The 20017-nt window shown below is 41.1% G+C and overlaps 1 protein-coding gene across 1 annotated transcript in view; it reads right to left on the bottom strand.

The window, feature by feature from the left end:
• LOC308144165 (succinyl-CoA:glutarate CoA-transferase-like) overlaps nt 1–20017 on the bottom strand; it is a gene marked incomplete at both ends in the record, with an annotated part of 81559 nt that overhangs the window by 50431 nt on the left and 11111 nt on the right. Inside the window, 3 exons of the mRNA XM_080515223.1 lie at nt 172–263; nt 10915–11035; nt 12360–12410. Of these exons, the coding sequence (XP_080371349.1) occupies nt 172–263; nt 10915–11035; nt 12360–12410 (264 nt within the window). The remainder of the gene's footprint in view (nt 1–171; nt 264–10914; nt 11036–12359; nt 12411–20017) is intronic.

Here is a 20017-nt window from a genome sequence, read left to right as displayed (position 1 = left end):
TCATTAGTGTCTTCAAATTGTGTGAATGACAGCGACTGTCCGTCTCTCTGTATTTGCTTTGTACTGTACTGGTGAACTGTCCAGTAGTGACATTCACACATATTTAGCCGGGATCGGCTCCACGAGATGAAACAACAGATCATAATCCAGTCAAATGGAACACAGTCTGACCTCTGGCCCCGTGATGTGCATCATTCCTGATGTGGCCGAGACGATGGAGTCGTAGCCTGGACTCTGAGACTGAGGACCAGTCTGTCCATAACCTGGACACACACACACACACACACACACACACACACACACACACAGACGCAGATGATTACTGTAGTGGCAGCAGACTGCTTTGTGTCCTCGCTGAGAGCGAAACTCAGCAGGGAATCAAACCATCAGCCTCCTGGCGGCTCCTCTTCCAGGAAAGAAAGCCACATTCCAGCTGCATGTTGAGTCTGCCGCTCTGACTAAACAACCAGAGAGGTTTCCTAAAGAGTGCCAACTCGGCACTCGCTGCACATCAAAGGAGATGAAAGAAAAAGTGCATGTAATGATTGTAAAAATGATGATTTGAACTGCGAGGAAAGACTGAGCGGAGCTGCGAGCACCTGCACATGAATCAGTGCGACTCAAGGACAGAAAAACATTCCTCATGTCTTTTTCCAAGTATTCATTCATCGTAAAACCTTATATACAAACGGGGGAATAGATGCACTGTTCAAGTGGGTAAAAGGGAAACATGTGACCTACAGAAAGGACAAATCAAAAAGCAGGTGAGCATCGAGTCCAACCCAAACAGTAACGTACGGTTCAGGAGCCGCCGTACCGATCAATGTCCCGTCCAATCAGAACATTTTATTTTGGTGTATTAGGCCAAGAAACTTGTTTCCAGCCTGGGGTCCGGATCATAGGAGCTGCATTCAGAATCTGCTGAGTCTGTGTGAGCTGGACTGGCTCCGCCCACACATGCCCATCTTGAGAAGAGGAGGAAGTACTTCCTTTTGTGGTGCCATGTGCCAGTGCAGAGCTGGCTGATTGTGGGAGGAGTCAAAGGGGAGAAGCCTACCTTGATTGTGATTGGCTAAACCTCTGATGACACTATGTAGGGTTTGATTTCTGATTGGCTGGTTGGAGCAACACACTTTTTAAAACCTGGAACAAGCCAGGGAGAGAGAGGAGAGACTTTCTACACTTCGGGGGCGTCTTTCCAGGTATGGAGACGATTAGTACTGCTGGAAAACCTTTAGAGAGTTAATTTTGCATAATATGACCCCTTTAAAACCTTAAACAACTTGTACAACATCTCATTGTTACAATCTTTATGTTCAGCAAAAGTCGCCTTTAAAGCAAAAGTGTTGCTCTGAATGAATGAAATACAATGAAATACATCAAATACAAAGATGAACTTGTGATGTACCCCAGGTACATCACGTATTGTAATAGTCTGAAGTGGGTTTATAGCAGTGTTCACGAGAGGTGTTTCTCACGGGTCAATGTTTGGCCCCTAAGGTTTTTTTTTGCGGTTTTTTTTTCTGCCGGTTTTTTTCACTCGTTATCAGTTGGGGGGGAAAAACAACTTGCACTTCTATGCAGATGATACTCAACTCCATCTTTTCAACCTCATTTATATTTACAACGTCTAATCTCAATCTGTAATTTGTGGTTCTTGCTCCCCAGAATATAAACTAGCACCTAACCTGCGAAAACGACGCTTTTCTTTGACGTTACTCTGCTTAACGCTCGTTGTTGTGTGTGTGTGAGTCATTGTGTCTCCCTGGGTTTGTCTTCACTGTGATGTTTTGGCCAAACCAGAGACAAAGAGACGGTTTCCATAGAAACATGTGGCATCCCTCAGGGACTAAACCTATGCCCATCAAAGTTTTCCTAAAATATGTTCCCGCATGGACACAACATTCTGTTCCACTAATACGCAGACAATGTTCAACTCTATTTCTTTAGTGACTTCTCCTCACAATGAAGGGAATGGGAGAAGGACAAAACATGTGACCTTATATTTAAACAACGCCATCGAGGAAAAGACGTTTGATGAGAAGTTGACTGATACTTTTAAAAACAGTCCACACTGTGAAAACCATCCATCTTCAGGAAGCACGAAGTCCAGTGTGATTTACATTCATCTTTGATTTTTTTTCCATTTTCATTAAGCTGACAGGAAGTGCAGATTTTTGGTGAATCAATCTGAGCAGCGTCCAGCTCGGGATGAAATCAGACCATAAATCTGCTCCCCGTGTCCAGCTGCTGCTGCTTAATGACGCCTCCCGGGTAATGTAGTCCTTCTATTATTTTTTTAACTGAAGGAGAGGAGGATGAATATGTGAGCGTCGTGCTAAAGCGAGAACAGAAAGAGGAAAAAGGGGAGGACAAAAAGGAAATGAAAATAATAAAAATGACAAAAAATAATTGAATTATCCACAAATCTACATAAATGTTGAGGAACGTCAAAAAATAAATAGCGGGATTTGAGCGAACCTTTTGCAATCCCCTTGGGAAAATAAATTTTTCCTAGATGTGATTTTTTTTTTTTTATTGTTATTTATATATATTTATTTATTTCCAAACATGTAAGAAACACAAGACACTTCACATGACACGCACTCCAAACATGTTCCAAAAGGGGGTCGGAAGAAGTTTAACTTTTTTAATCCCGCCCCTTTAAATCTTTGTCACTAGAATCACACAAAATATACATTTTTATATTTCATTTTATTCGCTTTTCTTAATTTAGATCAATGTTGTTCGATCCTCGACCCAAATAAGAACAAACGGTGAGGATTTAAACAGATTAAGGCTCCTCCAATGATACACAGTATAAACACAGAACTCCCATAAGTCCATGTTCTCGTGAAAAAACCTTGTACTTCTGTTTTGGTGAAACAAAAATTGAAACAACGCACGTCAAAATTATGTCAAATAAGGGCCGATTATACAACAACGTTTTAAGTGAAAGCGGAAAAACATTTGTAGCGTATTGTAGGTCTGTATTCACGACATAACGGAGTCACTAGAAAAGCAACTTTTTGAAAATTGCGCCGATTCCGTCGCCATGGACACAAATAATTGAGTCACCATAATAACAATCCAACTTCGTCTGTCCACTAGAATGTCCGCGTTCTCCTACTGTTAATGTTTATAACACAACCAACAGCGCCAACTCATGATCCAACATGAAACTACAATATTTTCAGTATTTCTGCCGTTTCCATGGCAGCAGACATAGTTTTCAAAACATTGCCATGTAAACCTTGAAATTTTACCGAATTGACCAAAACATTGCCACAAAACATCATGTATAATAATGACAGTTTTTTTACGGTGAAATTTGCGGTGTACAATTTTAAAATAATGTGAATACATACAGAAAAATATAAAGCTACTTATTACAACGATAGTAGATATAACTTAAGTAACTTTTATTGTATTTGCTGTAAATGCAATTTCTATATCATTATTTTCCAATATGATTATTAATTATTTGTGTATGATTCAACTTCATGCAAACAATTTCAAAATATTTGTAACATTTCTAATATTTTTATATGTATGTGATTTAATTGAATTCTTATTCAATTTCAATATTAGCTGTGATTGTTCCTTTTTTGTTCATATAAAACTATAAACATCTTTTTCAAATATATCCTAAAGAAAAAAAGTCCTATAAATTTATAGTTTTTTTAAATAATCAAAAAACCCTGTAAAGATTTATATTTCAGTCAATTAAATAGATTTAAATTATCCTTTGAATGAAACAAGAACCAAACGTGTTCAGTGGTGGGTTCTTGAGTAAGAGGGAAGTGGGAAATTACAAATTCCTTGAAAAAAAAAAAAAAAAAAAACCTTTTTCACGGCCAGCTTTTATTTTGAAAGCTACAGGAAGTCAACAGAGGCAGGCTGCGTGCAGGAACATCGTTAGCGATGATGAGTGAGGTCTGAAAGAGAACCTGGATTAACAGTGAAAGTGGGAAGTTGAGGTTGAAGTTGGGAGTCAGAGGGAACGTTATATAAACGTTAAATATGACATTTGAGCAACGTGCAGGAACAAAGTTATGAAAACTGTGAGGCTTCACAGAAAAGTGAGCGACGACTCAAGAGGACGATTTTGTTTTAACTCTGCAGAATTCAGACGAGGTTCAGACATCAGGGTGAGGATCAGACCCTGTTTACACAACGGTGTTCAGAGCAACTGAAAACCAGATTTTTTTTAAAAACACTTCGACTCCATGGAGATTCTTTTATAATGGTGGAACCAAGTTCCATACCATGACTCTTTGAGGTTCGAGAAATAACAATTACGACTGAAAAACGTTTGAAGCATTTTTGGTTAGATTGAATTTGGAACTGCTGAAAACGCTTTCACTCAGTGGAAACTACGGAAAAGACAACTTTTTGAAAATGCTTCAACTTTGTGTTAACAGGAAAACACGACTTACTGAAAACACAACTTTCTAAAATCCCTTCAAATCTGTGGAAGCAGGAAAACACAACTTTTTGAAAACACAACTTTCGAAAATCGCTTCAACTCTAGAAACAGGGAAACAATTTTTTGAAAACACAACTTTCTAAAATTGCTTCAACTCCAGAAACAGGAAAACACAACTTTTTGAAAACACAACTTTCTAAAATTGCTTCAACTCTGGAAACGGGAAAACAACTTTTTGAAAACACAACTTTCTAAAATCACTTCAACTCTATGGAAATAAGAAAACCCAACTTTCTGAAATTGCGTCAACTCTGTTTTAACAGGGGAAAAATGCAACTTTTTGAAAACACAGCTTTTTCAAAATGCTTCCACTCCTTGGGAAAAGGGGGAAAACATAAAAACAATGGAAATGGGGAATTACAACTTTTTGAAAAAGCTTTGACTCGGTGGAAATGGGAAAATGCAAAAATGATGCATTTTCACTTGAAACATAGTTTTTCATTGTTGGACTTATGTGATAATGCGACTTTTTGAAAACACTTTGACTCCGTGGGAACGGGAGAAAGCAACATTTTGAGAACAAAATATTTTGAAAACAGAGCTTTTTGAAAATGCTTCAACTCTGTAGAAACAGGAAAGTGCTACTTTTCGAAAACACTTAGACTCTGGAAATGGGAAAAAGCTAAGTTTTGAAAACAGAACTTTTAGGGAGCGCTTCGAGTCCTTATGAACAAGAAAATGCGACTTTTTGAAAATGCTTTGACCTTCTGGGTACAATGGAACTTTATCAAAACACGTGGACTCCGTAGAAAGCGGAAGACAAATGATGATGATTTTTACAAACAAGGCCTTAAAGTTACAGTTACATTTATTCTGAAGTGCAACATTTGTACATTGGGGGCAGTAGTGAGTCACTTCATCCCCTATTAGTTTCATTCCTTTGTCTCCTGTCAGTGTAACAGGCTGCACTTTATGGTGCTACAGTCTCACGACACCTGGAACGTGGCAACTTCACTTGATGCAATAACTTCTACTTTAACTCAACTATGTTTAGTTTTCTAACCCCACTAATAATCTATAACCTCTATTCACCCACTGCTCTGATTCATATACAAACTGTAGAGAAGTGAAGAAGCATTTCGCAGGAAAAAACATTAGTTTTCTTTCTTTTTTGAAGTTTCTACTCGTGTGTGTTTGTGACAGTGGGTGTGTCCACCACAGTTTGGCTCCACTGAAATGATTTGACCAATCAGAGATCAGACGAGGGGCCGCGGCCTTTCTCGTTGGGCTTGGAAGTGCAGTTTTATCACTCTGTGGTGTACCTCAGGGTTCAGTCCTCGGTCCTCTGATGTTTCTGCCACATCCACGTAACCATGAGGGAATAATGAGCTCTACTTTTACACGGGGGTACTCTTCTTTGTTTCTTTGATCAAAAGTTCAAACCCGATCTTTTATATGAATCCCTAGATTAAATTTTTTTTTTTCATTTTAATCATATCAGGATACACATTTTACACCAATAACTTCAGAACTCGTCAGAACCTGCATCTCCTTCTTTTCCAGTTGGACACAAGGACAAACTGCGTGGTAGCGTAATGAACTCCACCTTCATGTGGTACAATAGCGCCGTTTCCACCGCACAAAAAGTACCGGCCTAGACCGGTCTAAACCGCTCCGGTTCGCGTGTCACCACAGGAATGCGGTCTAAACCGCTCCAGACCGCTCCAAAGGCGACCACTTTTCCGCTCCCCTTCCGTTGGGGTACCAGGACCACGGAACGGGTCTGAGTTTGAGCTGCTGTCTGCTGATTGGTCAGTGATTTACGACACGCCCTCAATATGTTAATGTGCCGGATGAATCCTCTGCTGTCAGTGTGGTCAGCTGTGCACTGGTTGTTTTTATTTTCATTTTCTTTTCTTTGCTGCTCAACTTTAGTGTTTGTGGTGAAAGAGCGACTTGAGGCAGGGGGAGACCGGGGGGAGGGACTTTGCATCGCGTTGGAGTTTTCTGTTAGCAGCATAGCGCTGGCCGTGGCGCTGATGTGCGTCCGGGACACCGGAGTCTGGAGTTTTCGTCTCCGGCGCTGACCGCGCTCCGGCAGCTCCGCTTTCCAGAGGCGGTCAGCGTTCTGTTCAGCCGCGGTCAGTGGCGCTTTATCGCGGGGACGGACCGCGGAAGCCATGAAAAGGAGCTCGGAGCTCGGCGCCTCCGTGTTCCGGCGCTGAGCTGCCGGACCGCGATCAGCGCCGGAGTGGAGAACCTCCTGCGTTTGAGCAGAAAGCTCAGACTCCCGTGTCTGTGCCTCAGCCAACCGGGGGGAACGCTCCGGCCACTTGCCCCGCCCCCCAGCGCTCGAGTGCGGGGCACGTCGCTCCAAGTCGCCGGCAAGTGGCCGAGCGACTCGCTCTCTCACGACAAACACGGAAGTTGTGCTGCAGCTCTCCGCTGCAAAAAATGACTGCTGCAAAAAGTAACTTCTTTTTTTTTCCGCTGCAAAAAATAACAGTGCAAAGTGGAGAATTTAAACAACAACAGAGGATTCATAAGATCTACATCTGACGACGTTCTTTTCTGTTATAATGTCACATTTCTGCGGAGCTCATAAGCCCCGCCCACTTTTCACGCTCCTCTCTGCAGTGGGGACGCCACCCAAAATTTCGGTCGGGGTCTCTATTCCGTACCGCTCGGTACCGCTCCGCTCCGTCCCGGCACTTGTGTGCGGTGGAGACGGGGCTTAAGTGATTTCCAGTGGGAACTGATCTTCTTTATTCAGGCTACTTGTGGTATAAAACAATGAGTTACAGGGTTAGACTGAGTTAGACAGTCTGGGACTCGGTAAAGGAGTGAGGAGGCTTCCAAAAGGAGTTAGCGAAAGACGATCATGTTGTTTTGACAATCAGACCACACTTACACTAGGTGACGCCAGTGTTTCCTAGGCTAAAGGAGGCTCTAAAGGAAGCATCAGTGTTTCCTAGGCTAAAGGAGGCTCTAAAGGAAGCATCAGTGTTTCCTAGGCTAAAGGAGGCTCTAAAGGAAGCATCAGTGTTTTCTAGGCTAAAGGAGGCTCTAAAGGAAGCATTGGTGTTTCCTTGGTTAAAGGAGGCTCTAAAGGAAGCATTGGTGTTTCCTAGGCTAAAGGAGGCTCTAAAGGAAGCATCAATGTTTCCTAGGCTAAAGGAGGTTCTAAAGGAAGCATCTGTGTTTCCTAGACTAAAGGAGGCTCTAAAGGAAGCATCGGTGTTTCCTAGGTTAAAGGAGGCTCTAAAGGAAGCATCGGTGTTTCCTAGGCTAAAGGAGGCTCTAAAGGAAGCATCAATGTTTCCTAGGCTAAAGGAGGCTCTAAAGGAAGCATCGGTGTTTCCTAGGCTAAAGGAGGCTCTAAAGGAAGAACCAGTGTTTCCTAGGCTAAAGGAGGCTCTAAAGGAAGCATCGGTGTTTCCTAGGCTAAAGGAGGCTCTAAAGGAAGCATCGGTGTTTCCTAGGCTAAAGGAGGCACTAAAGCAAGCATCGGTGTTTCCTAGGCTAAAGGAGGCTCTAAAGGAAGCATCAGTGTTTCCTAGGCTAAAGGAAGCTCTAAAGGAAGCATCAGTGTTTCCTAGGCTAAAGGAGGCTCTAAAGGAAGCATCAGTGTTTCCTAGGCTAAAGGAGGCTCTAAAGGAAGCATCAGTGTTTCCTAGGCTAAAGGAGGCTCTAAAGGAAGCATCAGTGTTTCCTAGGCTAAAGGAGGCTCTAAAGGAAGCATCAGTGTTTTCTAGGCTAAAGGAAGCTCTAAAGGAAGCATCGGTGTTTCCTATGCTAAAGGAGGCTCTAAAGGAAGCATTGGTGTTCCCTAGGCTAAAGGAGGCTCTAAAGGAAGCACCAGTGTTTCCTAGGCTAAAGGAGGCTCTAAAGGAAGCACCAGTGTTTCCGAGGCTAAAGGAGGCTCTAAAGGAAGCATCAGTGTTTCCTTGGCTAAAGGAGGCTCTAAAGGAAGCATCAGTGTTTCCTAGGCTAAAGGAGGCTCTAAAGGAAGCATCAGTGTTTCCTAGGCTAAAGGAGGCTCTAAAGGAAGCATCAGTGTTTCCTAGGCTAAAGGAGGCTCTAAAGGAAGCATCAATGTTTCCTAGGCTAAAGGAGGTTCTAAAGGAAGCATCTGTGTTTCCTAGACTAAAGGAGGCTCTAAAGGAAGCATCGGTGTTTCCTAGGTTAAAGGAGGCTCTAAAGGAAGCATCGGTGTTTCCTAGGCTAAAGGAGGCTCTAAAGGAAGCATCAATGTTTCCTAGGCTAAAGGAGGTTCTAAAGGAAGCATCTGTGTTTCCTAGACTAAAGGAGGCTCTAAAGGAAGCATCGGTGTTTCCTAGGTTAAAGGAGGCTCTAAAGGAAGCATCGGTGTTTCCTAGGCTAAAGGAGGCTCTAAAGGAAGCATCAATGTTTCCTAGGCTAAAGGAGGCTCTAAAGGAAGCATCGGTGTTTCCTAGGCTAAAGGAGGCTCTAAAGGAAGAACCAGTGTTTCCTAGGCTAAAGGAGGCTCTAAAGGAAGCATCGGTGTTTCCTAGGCTAAAGGAGGCTCTAAAGGAAGCATCGGTGTTTCCTAGGCTAAAGGAGGCACTAAAGCAAGCATCGGTGTTTCCTAGGCTAAAGGAGGCTCTAAAGGAAGCATCGGTGTTTCCTAGGCTAAAGGAAGCTCTAAAGGAAGCATCAGTGTTTCCTAGGCTAAAGGAGGCTCTAAAGGAAGCATCAGTGTTTCCTAGGCTAAAGGAGGCTCTAAAGGAAGCATCAGTGTTTCCTAGGCTAAAGGAGGCTCTAAAGGAAGCATCAGTGTTTCCTGGGCTAAAGGAGGCTCTAAAGGAAGCATCAGTGTTTTCTAGGCTAAAGGAGGCTCTAAAGGAAGCATCAGTGTTTCCTAGGCTAAAGGAGGCACTAAAGGAAGCATTGGTGTTTCCTAGGCTAAAGGAGGCTCTAAAGGAAGCACCAGTGTTTCCTAGGCTAAAGGAGGCTCTAAAGGAAGCACCAGTGTTTCCTAGGCTAATTGAAGCTCTAAAGGAACCATCAGTGTTTCCTAGGCTAAAGGAGGCTCTAAAGGAAGCACCAGTGTTTCCTAGGCTAAAGGAGGCTCTAAAGGAAGCATCGTTGTTTCCTATGCTAAAGGAGGCTCTAAAGGAAGCATCGGTGTTTCCTAGGCTAAAGGAGGCTCTAAAGGAAGCACCAGTGTTTCCTAGGCTAAAGGAGGCTCTAAAGGAAGCACCAGTGTTTCCTAGCCTAAAGGAGGCTCTAAAGGAAGCATCGGTGTTTCCTAGGCTAAAGGAGGCTCTAAAGGAAGTATCGGTGTTTCCTAGGCTAAAGGAGGCTCTAAAGGAAGCACCAGTGTTTCCTAGGCTAAAGGAGGCTCTAAAGGAAGCACCAGTGTTTCCTAGGCTAAAGGAGAAGTGGACCAGAGTTGCTGGGCGTGTTCCCGTTGGCCAAATGAAACGGTTCTTCCCTGAAGAGACTCTGGTCTGGACCAAACAGGAGAATGTGAACACACCTTTAGTGTGGCGCTGTCTTTTGTTCAACTGAGAAAAGAGTGCTTAGAAGTTTGACTGCACACCATCTTGTGGCAGATAGTGGTACTACAAAACGGAGCCGTTGGTTAGCCTACTAAACATTGAAACACTTTGGGAGATTTTCATAATTTTTATTATTATTTTCAGTTTGTTTTAAGTAGTTTCATGGAAAAGTAAATGGATTTCAAAATTATATTAAAGTTCCCCACAATATGATACATAAAAAATGAATGCAAAAAAAAAAAAAAAAAGAGTAAGTATGTTTAATTAAAATGGCATACCTTAGAGTATATGTATTTTTGAGTAAAAACCATCTCATTCATAATGGAATCAAGTTATTGAGTCATTTAGAAAACACGATCAGTTGCATGAAAGTATTTCAAGACAGAGCTTTTCAACTACAATCACACAACAGGAGGCTTTTCTTTCTGCTCCAAAGCCCATAAAAACACACCCTGGGGCAGATCAGAGGCCTCAGCATAAAAACCGAGGAAGCAGCCCTCCGTCCACACCTTAATAAACCCATCAAGAAGTGGAGGAAAGACAATAAATCCTCACACGAGGCGTTACTGTGGAATACATCCCCATCTGGTGGCCCGGATGAGGAAGTGCAGGAAGCAAAGGAAGGATTGCACAACTAACTGAAAACATGTGCATGTCGTTTAGTGGGATCTGAAAGAGAGGACTTCTCACACTTAATGAGCAGCTTCACATTTTTTTAAGCACTTGGACTTTAAAAAACACTGTCTATGTTTCTGGCCGGGAATCTAAACTTGGATCACGTCTGATTCTTGGTGGATCCGTACAGACTTGACCCTCCGGCATACGTTACGGAGAAATACGCAAAGTTCAATATGAGACGCGATACAAATGTTCATAAATTGCCTCGAACCATCAACACGATGTGAGAAGACGTACAGATGTCGGCGACGTGATGGAGTGGAGTCGTGACGGAGTCGGTACCTGAGATGGAGCAGAAGACGAGGCCAGGGTTCAAACTGCTCAGCTGCTCGAAGCCCAAACCCAGAGCCTGCAGCTTCCCGGGCAAGAAGTTCTCCAGCAGCACGTCACACACTGATGCCAGCTGACACACACACACACACACACACACACACACACACACACACACACACACACACACACACACACACACACCACGGTTAATTTTATCAACGATGTTTAGTCACTGAAAATGCAACTTTTTGGGAAAATGACCCCCAAAGTAAGATATTTCGAGAACACTCCTCAATAAAAATGGGGGAAAGGCAAATTTTTGAAAACATTCTGATCCCTTCTCAATGGAAACAGAGTGGGAACAGCTTTTCCAAACTACTCTCACTCCATCTCCTTGGGAACGGAGTGAGGTGGGGGGGGAATTCAACTTTTTGAAAATGTTCCCAGTCTGTTTCTGAGGAAACAGGGAGAAATGCAATTTTTCAAAAATGCTCCATCTCTGTGGAAATTAGGGGTAAATGCAACTTTTCAAAAACACTGTACGTGAAAAAGGGGAGAAACACAACTTTTTGAAAACACGTCCATTCTGTCTCTGTGGAAATTGGGGGGGCCGGGGGGGAGAAAGCAACTTATCAAAATTGCTCTCTTTACAAGAGAAAGGGGGAAACACAACTTTTTGAAAACACTCTCATTCTGTTTCCATGGCAACGGGGGGAAAATGCAACTTTTAAAAAATGCTCAGTCAAAACAGATAAAACACAACTTTTTGAAAACCCACGGACTCCATCTCCATGGAAATGGGGAAAAACAACTTTTCAAAAGTGCTCCGTCTACATGAAAATGGGGGAAAGACATCTTTTTTTTAAAACTCCCAATCTGTCTCCATGGAAACGGTGAAAAACAACTTTTTGGAAATGCTCCCTCTCCATGGGAAACTGGAGAAAACACAACTTTTTGAAAACACTTGAACTCTGTTTCCATGGAAATGAGGGGAAACAAGTTTTTGAAAAAACTCTTTCTCCATGAAAAAGGGGGAAATGCAACAAGAAAAAGGGGGATATGCAACGTTTTGAAAACACTCCCAACACTGTCTCTGTTTGAAAAATGGCAGAAAACTTTTCTGAACTGCTACTACTGAGCATGAGCACCACAACCGTACTTAATATTTGTTCTGCACATGCTCAGTAAAGACAATAAGAACAAAGTTTCCTCCAGAGTGTCATGAGTCCCGGTCCATATTCTCCTGGGACTTGGTACTTTTATTTTGATAGTCACCGTAATAACAATCCAACTTTTTCACGAGAATGTTCTCATATTGTTAGTGTTTATAGCATGTTGTTCTGTGTGTGTGGTTTCATTACAAAGACAAACAACAGCACCCACTAGTGGCCCAACGTGTAAACTACATCAGCTGCAGCCCTCAATGTCTGCTGTTGGAGGAAGCTGAGCGTTACCTGCTGGATGGTGTGGGCTCCTCGGGGATGCTTCAGGTCCACGGCCACACTCTGAGGGAACAAACCAACATTGGTGAGTCACTGCTTGTCCACAGACATGAGGAGCAGAGCAGTTTTCCACAGACATGAGGAGCAGAGCAGTTTTCCACAGACATGAGGAGCAGAGCAGTTTTCCACAGAGGGTTTGTCTTTGTGAGCATCAGTCAGACCAGTTTCACATCGTGAGGACAAACAGAACATTGTGCAACACGACCGGGTTTCATTTTAACCGGGCGCCATGTCATAAAAAAAAAAGCAAATCACTGCATGTTTTTGTCGTTTTGTTTTTCACAATATATTAACCTCAATCACACTTTTATGAGAACATTTTATTGTTTTATTGAATCTCTCCTTACACAATCCTTTGTGCGTCGGTGCCAGTCACTCATTAAAATGTAGAGTCAGGTTGTTTATTGTGTGTATTGGTTGGATCGTAACTTGTGTCTGTGGGACAATAAAGTTCACCTTGATATTGGAACAATTAGATTTGACCCCCGACTGACTCGCTGGTTTTATATCTGTTCTTTTGTTTGTTCCAGAGTGAGTGCTCTTGTCTCTGTGTGGCTCTGTGTGTGATGTGAGATGTGAATGATCCATGAAGAGGTGGAGAGCATCTTCCTCCTCTAACATCCAGATTATAAAGCATCTTCCTCCTCTAACATCCAGATTATAAAGCATCTTCCTCCTCTAACATCCAGATTATAAAGCATCTTCCTCCTCTAACATCCAGATTATAAAGCATCTTCCTCCTCTAACATCCAGATTATAAAGCATCTTCCTCCTCTAACATCCAGATTATACAACACCTTCCTCCTCTAACATCCAGATTATAAAGCATCTTCCTCCTCTAACATCCAGATTATAAAGCATCTTCCTCCTCTAACATCCAGATTATAAAGCATCTTCCTCCTCTAACATCCAGATTATACAACACCTTCCTCCTCTAACATCCAGATTATAAAGCATCTTCCTCCTCTAACATCCAGATTATAAAGCATCTTCCTCCTCTAACATCCAGATTATAAAGCATCTTCCTCCTCTAACATCCAGATTATACAACACCTTCCTCCTCTAACATCCAGATTATAAAGCATCTTCCTCCTCTAACATCCAGATTATACAACACCTTCCTCCTCTAACATCCAGATTATAAAGCATCTTCCTCCTCTAACATCCAGATTATAAAGCATCTTCCTCCTCTAACATCCAGATTATAAAGCATCTTCCTCCTCTAACATCCAGATTATAAAGCATCTTCCTCCTCTAACATCCAGATTATACAACACCTTCCTCCTCTAACATCCAGATTATAAAGCATCTTCCTCCTCTAACATCCAGATTATAAAGCATCTTCCTCCTCTAACATCCAGATTATAAAGCATCTCCCTCCTCTAACATCCAGATTATACAACACCTTCCTCCTCTAACATCCAGATTATAAAGCATCTTCCTCCTCTAACATCCAGATTATAAAGCATCTTCCTCCTCTAACATCCAGATTATAAAGCATCTCCCTCATCTAACATCCAGATTATAAAGCATCTTCCTCCTCTAACATCCAGATTATAAAGCATCTTCCTCCTCTAACATCCAGATTATACAACACCTTCCTCCTCTAACATCCAGATTATAAAGCATCTTCCTCCTCTAACATCCAGATTATAAAGCATCTTCCTCCTCTAACATCCAGATTATAAAGCATCTTACTCCTCTAACATCCAGATTATAAAGCATCTTCCTCCTCTAACATCCAGATTATAAAGCATCTTCCTCCTCTAACATCCAGATTATAAAGCATCTTCCTCCTCTAACATCCAGATTATAAAGCATCTTCCTCCTCTAACATCCAGATTATACAACACCTTCCTCCTCTAACATCCAGATTATAAAGCATCTTCCTCCTCTAACATCCAGATTATAAAGCATCTTCCTCCTCTAACATCCAGATTATAAAGCATCTTCCTCCTCTAACATCCAGATTATACAACACCTTCCTCCTCTAACATCCAGATTATAAAGCATCTTCCTCCTCTAACATCCAGATTATACAACACCTTCCTCCTCTAACATCCAGATTATAAAGCATCTTCCTCCTCTAACATCCAGATTATAAAGCATCTTCCTCCTCTAACATCGAGATTATAAAGCATCTTCCTCCTCTAACATCCAGATTATAAAGCATCTCCCTCCTCTAACATCCAGATTATAAAGCATCTTCCTCCTCTAACATCCAGATTATAAAGCATCTTCCTCCTCTAACATCCAGATTATACAACACCTTCCTCCTCTAACATCCAGATTATAAAGCATCTTCCTCCTCTAACATCCAGATTATAAAGCATCTTCCTCCTCTAACATCCAGATTATAAAGCATCTTCCTCCTCTAACATCCAGATTATACAACACCTTCCTCCTCTAACATCCAGATTATAAAGCATCTTCCTCCTCTAACATCCAGATTATAAAGCATCTTCCTCCTCTAACATCCAGATTATAAAGCATCTTCCTCCTCTAATATCCAGATTATAAAGCATCTTCCTCCTCTAACATCCAGATTATAAAGCATCTTCCTCCTCTAACATCCAGATTATACAACACCTTCCTCCTCTAACATCCAAATTATAAAGCATCTTCCTCCTCTAACATCCAGATTATAAAGCATCTTCCTCCTCTAACATCCAGATTATAAAGCATCTTCCTCCTCTAACATCCAGATTATAAAGCATCTTCCTCCTCTAACATCCAGATTATAAAGCATCTTCCTCCTCTAACATCCAGATTATAAAGCATCTTCCTCCTCTAACATCCAGATTATAAAGCATCTTCCTCCTCTAACATCCAGATTATAAAGCATCTTCCTCCTCTAACATCCAGATTATACAACACCTTCCTCCTCTAACATCCAGATTATAAAGCATCTTCCTCCTCTAACATCCAGATTATAAAGCATCTTCCTCCTCTAACATCCAGATTATAAAGCATCTTCCTCCTCTAACATCCAGATTATAAAGCATCTTCCTCCTCTAACATCCAGATTATAAAGCATCTTCCTCCTCTAACATCCAGATTATACAACACCTTCCTCCTCTAACATCCAGATTATAAAGCATCTTCCTCCTCTAACATCCAGATTATAAAGCATCTTCCTCCTCTAACATCCAGATTATAAAGCATCTTCCTCCTCTAACATCCAGATTATACAACACCTTCCTCCTCTAACATCCAGATTATAAAGCATCTTCCTCCTCTAACATCCAGATTATAAAGCATCTTCCTCCTCTAACATCCAGATTATAAAGCATCTTCCTCCTCTAACATCCAGATTATACAACACCTTCCTCCTCTAACATCCAGATTATAAAGCATCTTCCTCCTCTAACATCCAGATTATACAACACCTTCCTCCTCTAACATCCAGATTATAAAGCATCTTCCTCCTCTAACATCCAGATTATAAAGCATCTTCCTCCTCTAACATCCAGATTATAAAGCATCTTCCTCCTCTAACATCCAGATTATAAAGCATCTTCCTCCTCTAACATCCAGATTATACAACACCTTCCTCCTCTAACATCCAGATTATAAAGCATCTTCCTCCTCTAACATCCAGATTATAAAGCATCTTCCTCCTCTAACATCCAGATTATAAAGCATCTCCCTCCTCTAACATCCAGATTATACAACACCTTCCTCCTCTAACATCCAGATTATAAAGCATCTTCCTCCTCTAACATCCAGATTATAAAGCATCTTCCTCCTCTAACATCCAGATTATACAACACCTTCCTCCTCTAACATCCAGATTATAAAGCATCTTCCTCCTCTAACATCCAGATTATAAAGCATCTTCCTCCTCTAACATCCAGATTATACAACACCTTCCTCCTCTAACATCCAGATTATAAAGCATCTTCCTCCTCTAACATCCAGATTATAAAGCATCTTCCTCCTCTAACATCCAGATTATAAAGCATCTTACTCCTCTAACATCCAGATTATAAAGCATCTTACTCCTCTAACATCCAGATTATAAAGCATCTTCCTCCTCTAACATCCAGATTATAAAGCATCTTCCTCCTCTAACATCCAGATTATAAAGCATCTTCCTCCTCTAACATCCAGATTATAAAGCATCTTCCTCCTCTAACATCCAGATTATACAACACCTTCCTCCTCTAACATCCAGATTATAAAGCATCTTCCTCCTCTAACATCGAGATTATAAAGCATCTTCCTCCTCTAACATCCAGATTATAAAGCATCTTCCTCCTCTAACATCCAGATTATAAAGCATCTTCCTCCTCTAACATCCAGATTATACAACACCTTCCTCCTCTAACATCCAGATTATAAAGCATCTTCCTCCTCTAACATCCAGATTATAAAGCATCTTCCTCCTCTAACATCCAGATTATAAAGCATCTTCCTCCTCTAACATCCAGATTATACAACACCTTCCTCCTCTAACATCCAGATTATAAAGCATCTTCCTCCTCTAACATCCAGATTATAAAGCATCTTCCTCCTCTAACATCCAGATTATAAAGCATCTTCCTCCTCTAATATCCAGATTATAAAGCATCTTCCTCCTCTAACATCCAGATTATAAAGCATCTTCCTCCTCTAACATCCAGATTATACAACACCTTCCTCCTCTAACATCCAGATTATAGAGCATCTTCCTCCTCTAACATCCAGATTACAGAGCATCTTCCTCCTCTAACATCCAGATTATAAAGCATCTTCCTCCTCCAACATCCAGATTATAGAGCATCTTCCTCCTCTAACATCCAGATTATAGAGCATCTTCCTCCTCTAACATCCAGATTATAGAGCATCTTCCTCCTCTAACATCCAGATTATAAAGCATCTTCCTCCTCTAACATCCAGATTATAGAGCATCTTCCTCCTCTAATATCCAGATTATAAAGCATCTTCCTCCTCTAACATCCAGATTATAAAGCATCTTCCTCCTCTAATATCCAGAATATAAAGCATCTTCCTCCTCAAACATCAGGATTATAGAGCATCTTCCTCCTCTAATATCCAGATTATAAAGCATCTTCCTCCTCTAACATCCAGATTATAAAGCATCTTCCTCCTCTAACATCCAGATTATAAAGCATCTTCCTCCTCTAACATCCAGATTATAAAGCATCTCCCTCCTCTAATATCTCGATTATAAGGCATCTTCCTCCTCTAACATCCAGATTATATAGCATCTTCCTCCTCTAACATCCAGATTATAGAGCATGTTCCTCCTCTAACATCAGATTATACAGCATATTCCTCCTCTAACATCCAGTTTATGGACCATCTTCCTCCTCTAACATCCAGATTATAGAGCATCTTCCTCCTCTAACATCCAGATTATAGAGCATCTTCCTCCTCTAACATCCAGATTATAAAGCATCTTCCTCCTCTAACATCCAGATTATACAACACCTTCCTCCTCTAACATCCAGATTATAGAGCATCTTTCTCCTCTAACATCCAGATTATAAAGCATCTTCCTCCTCTAACATCCAGATTATACAACACCTTCCTCCTCTAACATCCAGATTATAAAGCATCTTCCTCCTCTAACATCCAGATTATAAAGCATCTTCCTCCTCTAACATCCAGATTATAAAGCATCTTCCTCCTCTAACATCCAGATTATACAACACCTTCCTCCTCTAACATCCAGATTATAAAGCATCTTCCTCCTCTAACATCCAGATTATACAACACCTTCCTCCTCTAACATCCAGATTATAAAGCATCTTCATCCTCTAACATCCAGATTATAAAGCATCTTCCTCCTCTAACATCGAGATTATAAAGCATCTTCCTCCTCTAACATCCAGATTATAAAGCATCTCCCTCCTCTAACATCCAGATTATAAAGCATCTTCCTCCTCTAACATCCAGATTATAAAGCATCTTCCTCCTCTAACATCCAGATTATACAACACCTTCCTCCTCTAACATCCAGATTATAAAGCATCTTCCTCCTCTAACATCCAGATTATAAAGCATCTTCCTCCTCTAACATCCAGATTATAAAGCATCTTCCTCCTCTAACATCCAGATTATACAACACCTTCCTCCTCTAACATCCAGATTATAAAGCATCTTCCTCCTCTAACATCCAGATTATAAAGCATCTTCCTCCTCTAACATCCAGATTATAAAGCATCTTCCTCCTCTAATATCCAGATTATAAAGCATCTTCCTCCTCTAACATCCAGATTATAAAGCATCTTCCTCCTCTAACATCCAGATTATACAACACCTTCCTCCTCTAACATCCAGATTATAGAGCATCTTCCTCCTCTAACATCCAGATTACAGAGCATCTTCCTCCTCTAACATCCAGATTATAAAGCATCTTCCTCCTCCAACATCCAGATTATAGAGCATCTTCCTCCTCTAACATCCAGATTATAGAGCATCTTCCTCCTCTAACATCCAGATTATAGAGCATCTTCCTCCTCTAACATCCAGATTATAAAGCATCTTCCTCCTCTAACATCCAGATTATAGAGCATCTTCCTCCTCTAATATCCAGATTATAAAGCATCTTCCTCCTCTAACATCCAGATTATAAAGCATCTTCCTCCTCTAATATCCAGAATATAAAGCATCTTCCTCCTCAAACATCAGGATTATAGAGCATCTTCCTCCTCTAATATCCAGATTATAAAGCATCTTCCTCCTCTAACATCCAGATTATAAAGCATCTTCCTCCTCAAACATCCAGATTATAAAGCATCTTCCTCCTCTAACATCCAGATTATAAAGCATCTCCCTCCTCTAATATCTCGATTATAAGGCATCTTCCTCCTCTAACATCCAGATTATATAGCATCTTCCTCCTCTAACATCCAGATTATAGAGCATGTTCCTCCTCTAACATCAGATTATACACCATCTTCCTCCTCTAACATCCAGATTATAGAGCATCTTCCTCCTCTAACATCCAGATTATAGAGCATCTTCCTCCTCTAACATCCAGATTATAAAGCATCTTCCTCCTCTAACATCCAGATTATACAACACCTTCCTCCTCTAACATCCAGATTATAGAGCATCTTTCTCCTCTAACATCCAGATTATAGAGCATCTTCCTCCTCTAACATCCAGATTATAGAGCATCTTCCTCCTCTAACATCCAGATTATAAAGCATCTTCCTCCTCTAACATCCAGATTATAGAGCATCTTCCTCCTCTAATATCCAGATTATAAAGCATCTTCCTCCTCTAACATCCAGATTATAAAGCATCTTCCTCCTCTAATATCCAGAATATAAAGCATCTTCCTCCTCAAACATCAGGATTATAGAGCATCTTCCTCCTCTAATATCCAGATTATAAAGCATCTTCCTCCTCTAACATCCAGATTATAAAGCATCTTCCTCCTCTAACATCCAGATTATAAAGCATCTTCCTCCTCTAACATCCAGATTATAAAGCATCTCCCTCCTCTAATATCTCGATTATAAGGCATCTTCCTCCTCTAACATCCAGATTATATAGCATCTTCCTCCTCTAACATCCAGATTATAGAGCATGTTCCTCCTCTAACATCAGATTATACAGCATATTCCTCCTCTAACATCCAGTTTATGGACCAT

The sequence above is a fragment of the Blennius ocellaris genome (genome assembly GCF_963422515.1).
Source record: "Blennius ocellaris genome assembly, chromosome: 19".
Classification (NCBI taxonomy): Eukaryota; Metazoa; Chordata; class Actinopteri; order Blenniiformes; family Blenniidae; genus Blennius; species Blennius ocellaris.
Note: the sequence above shows the minus strand (reverse complement) of the source record. Positions and strands in the feature narration are given on the sequence as shown.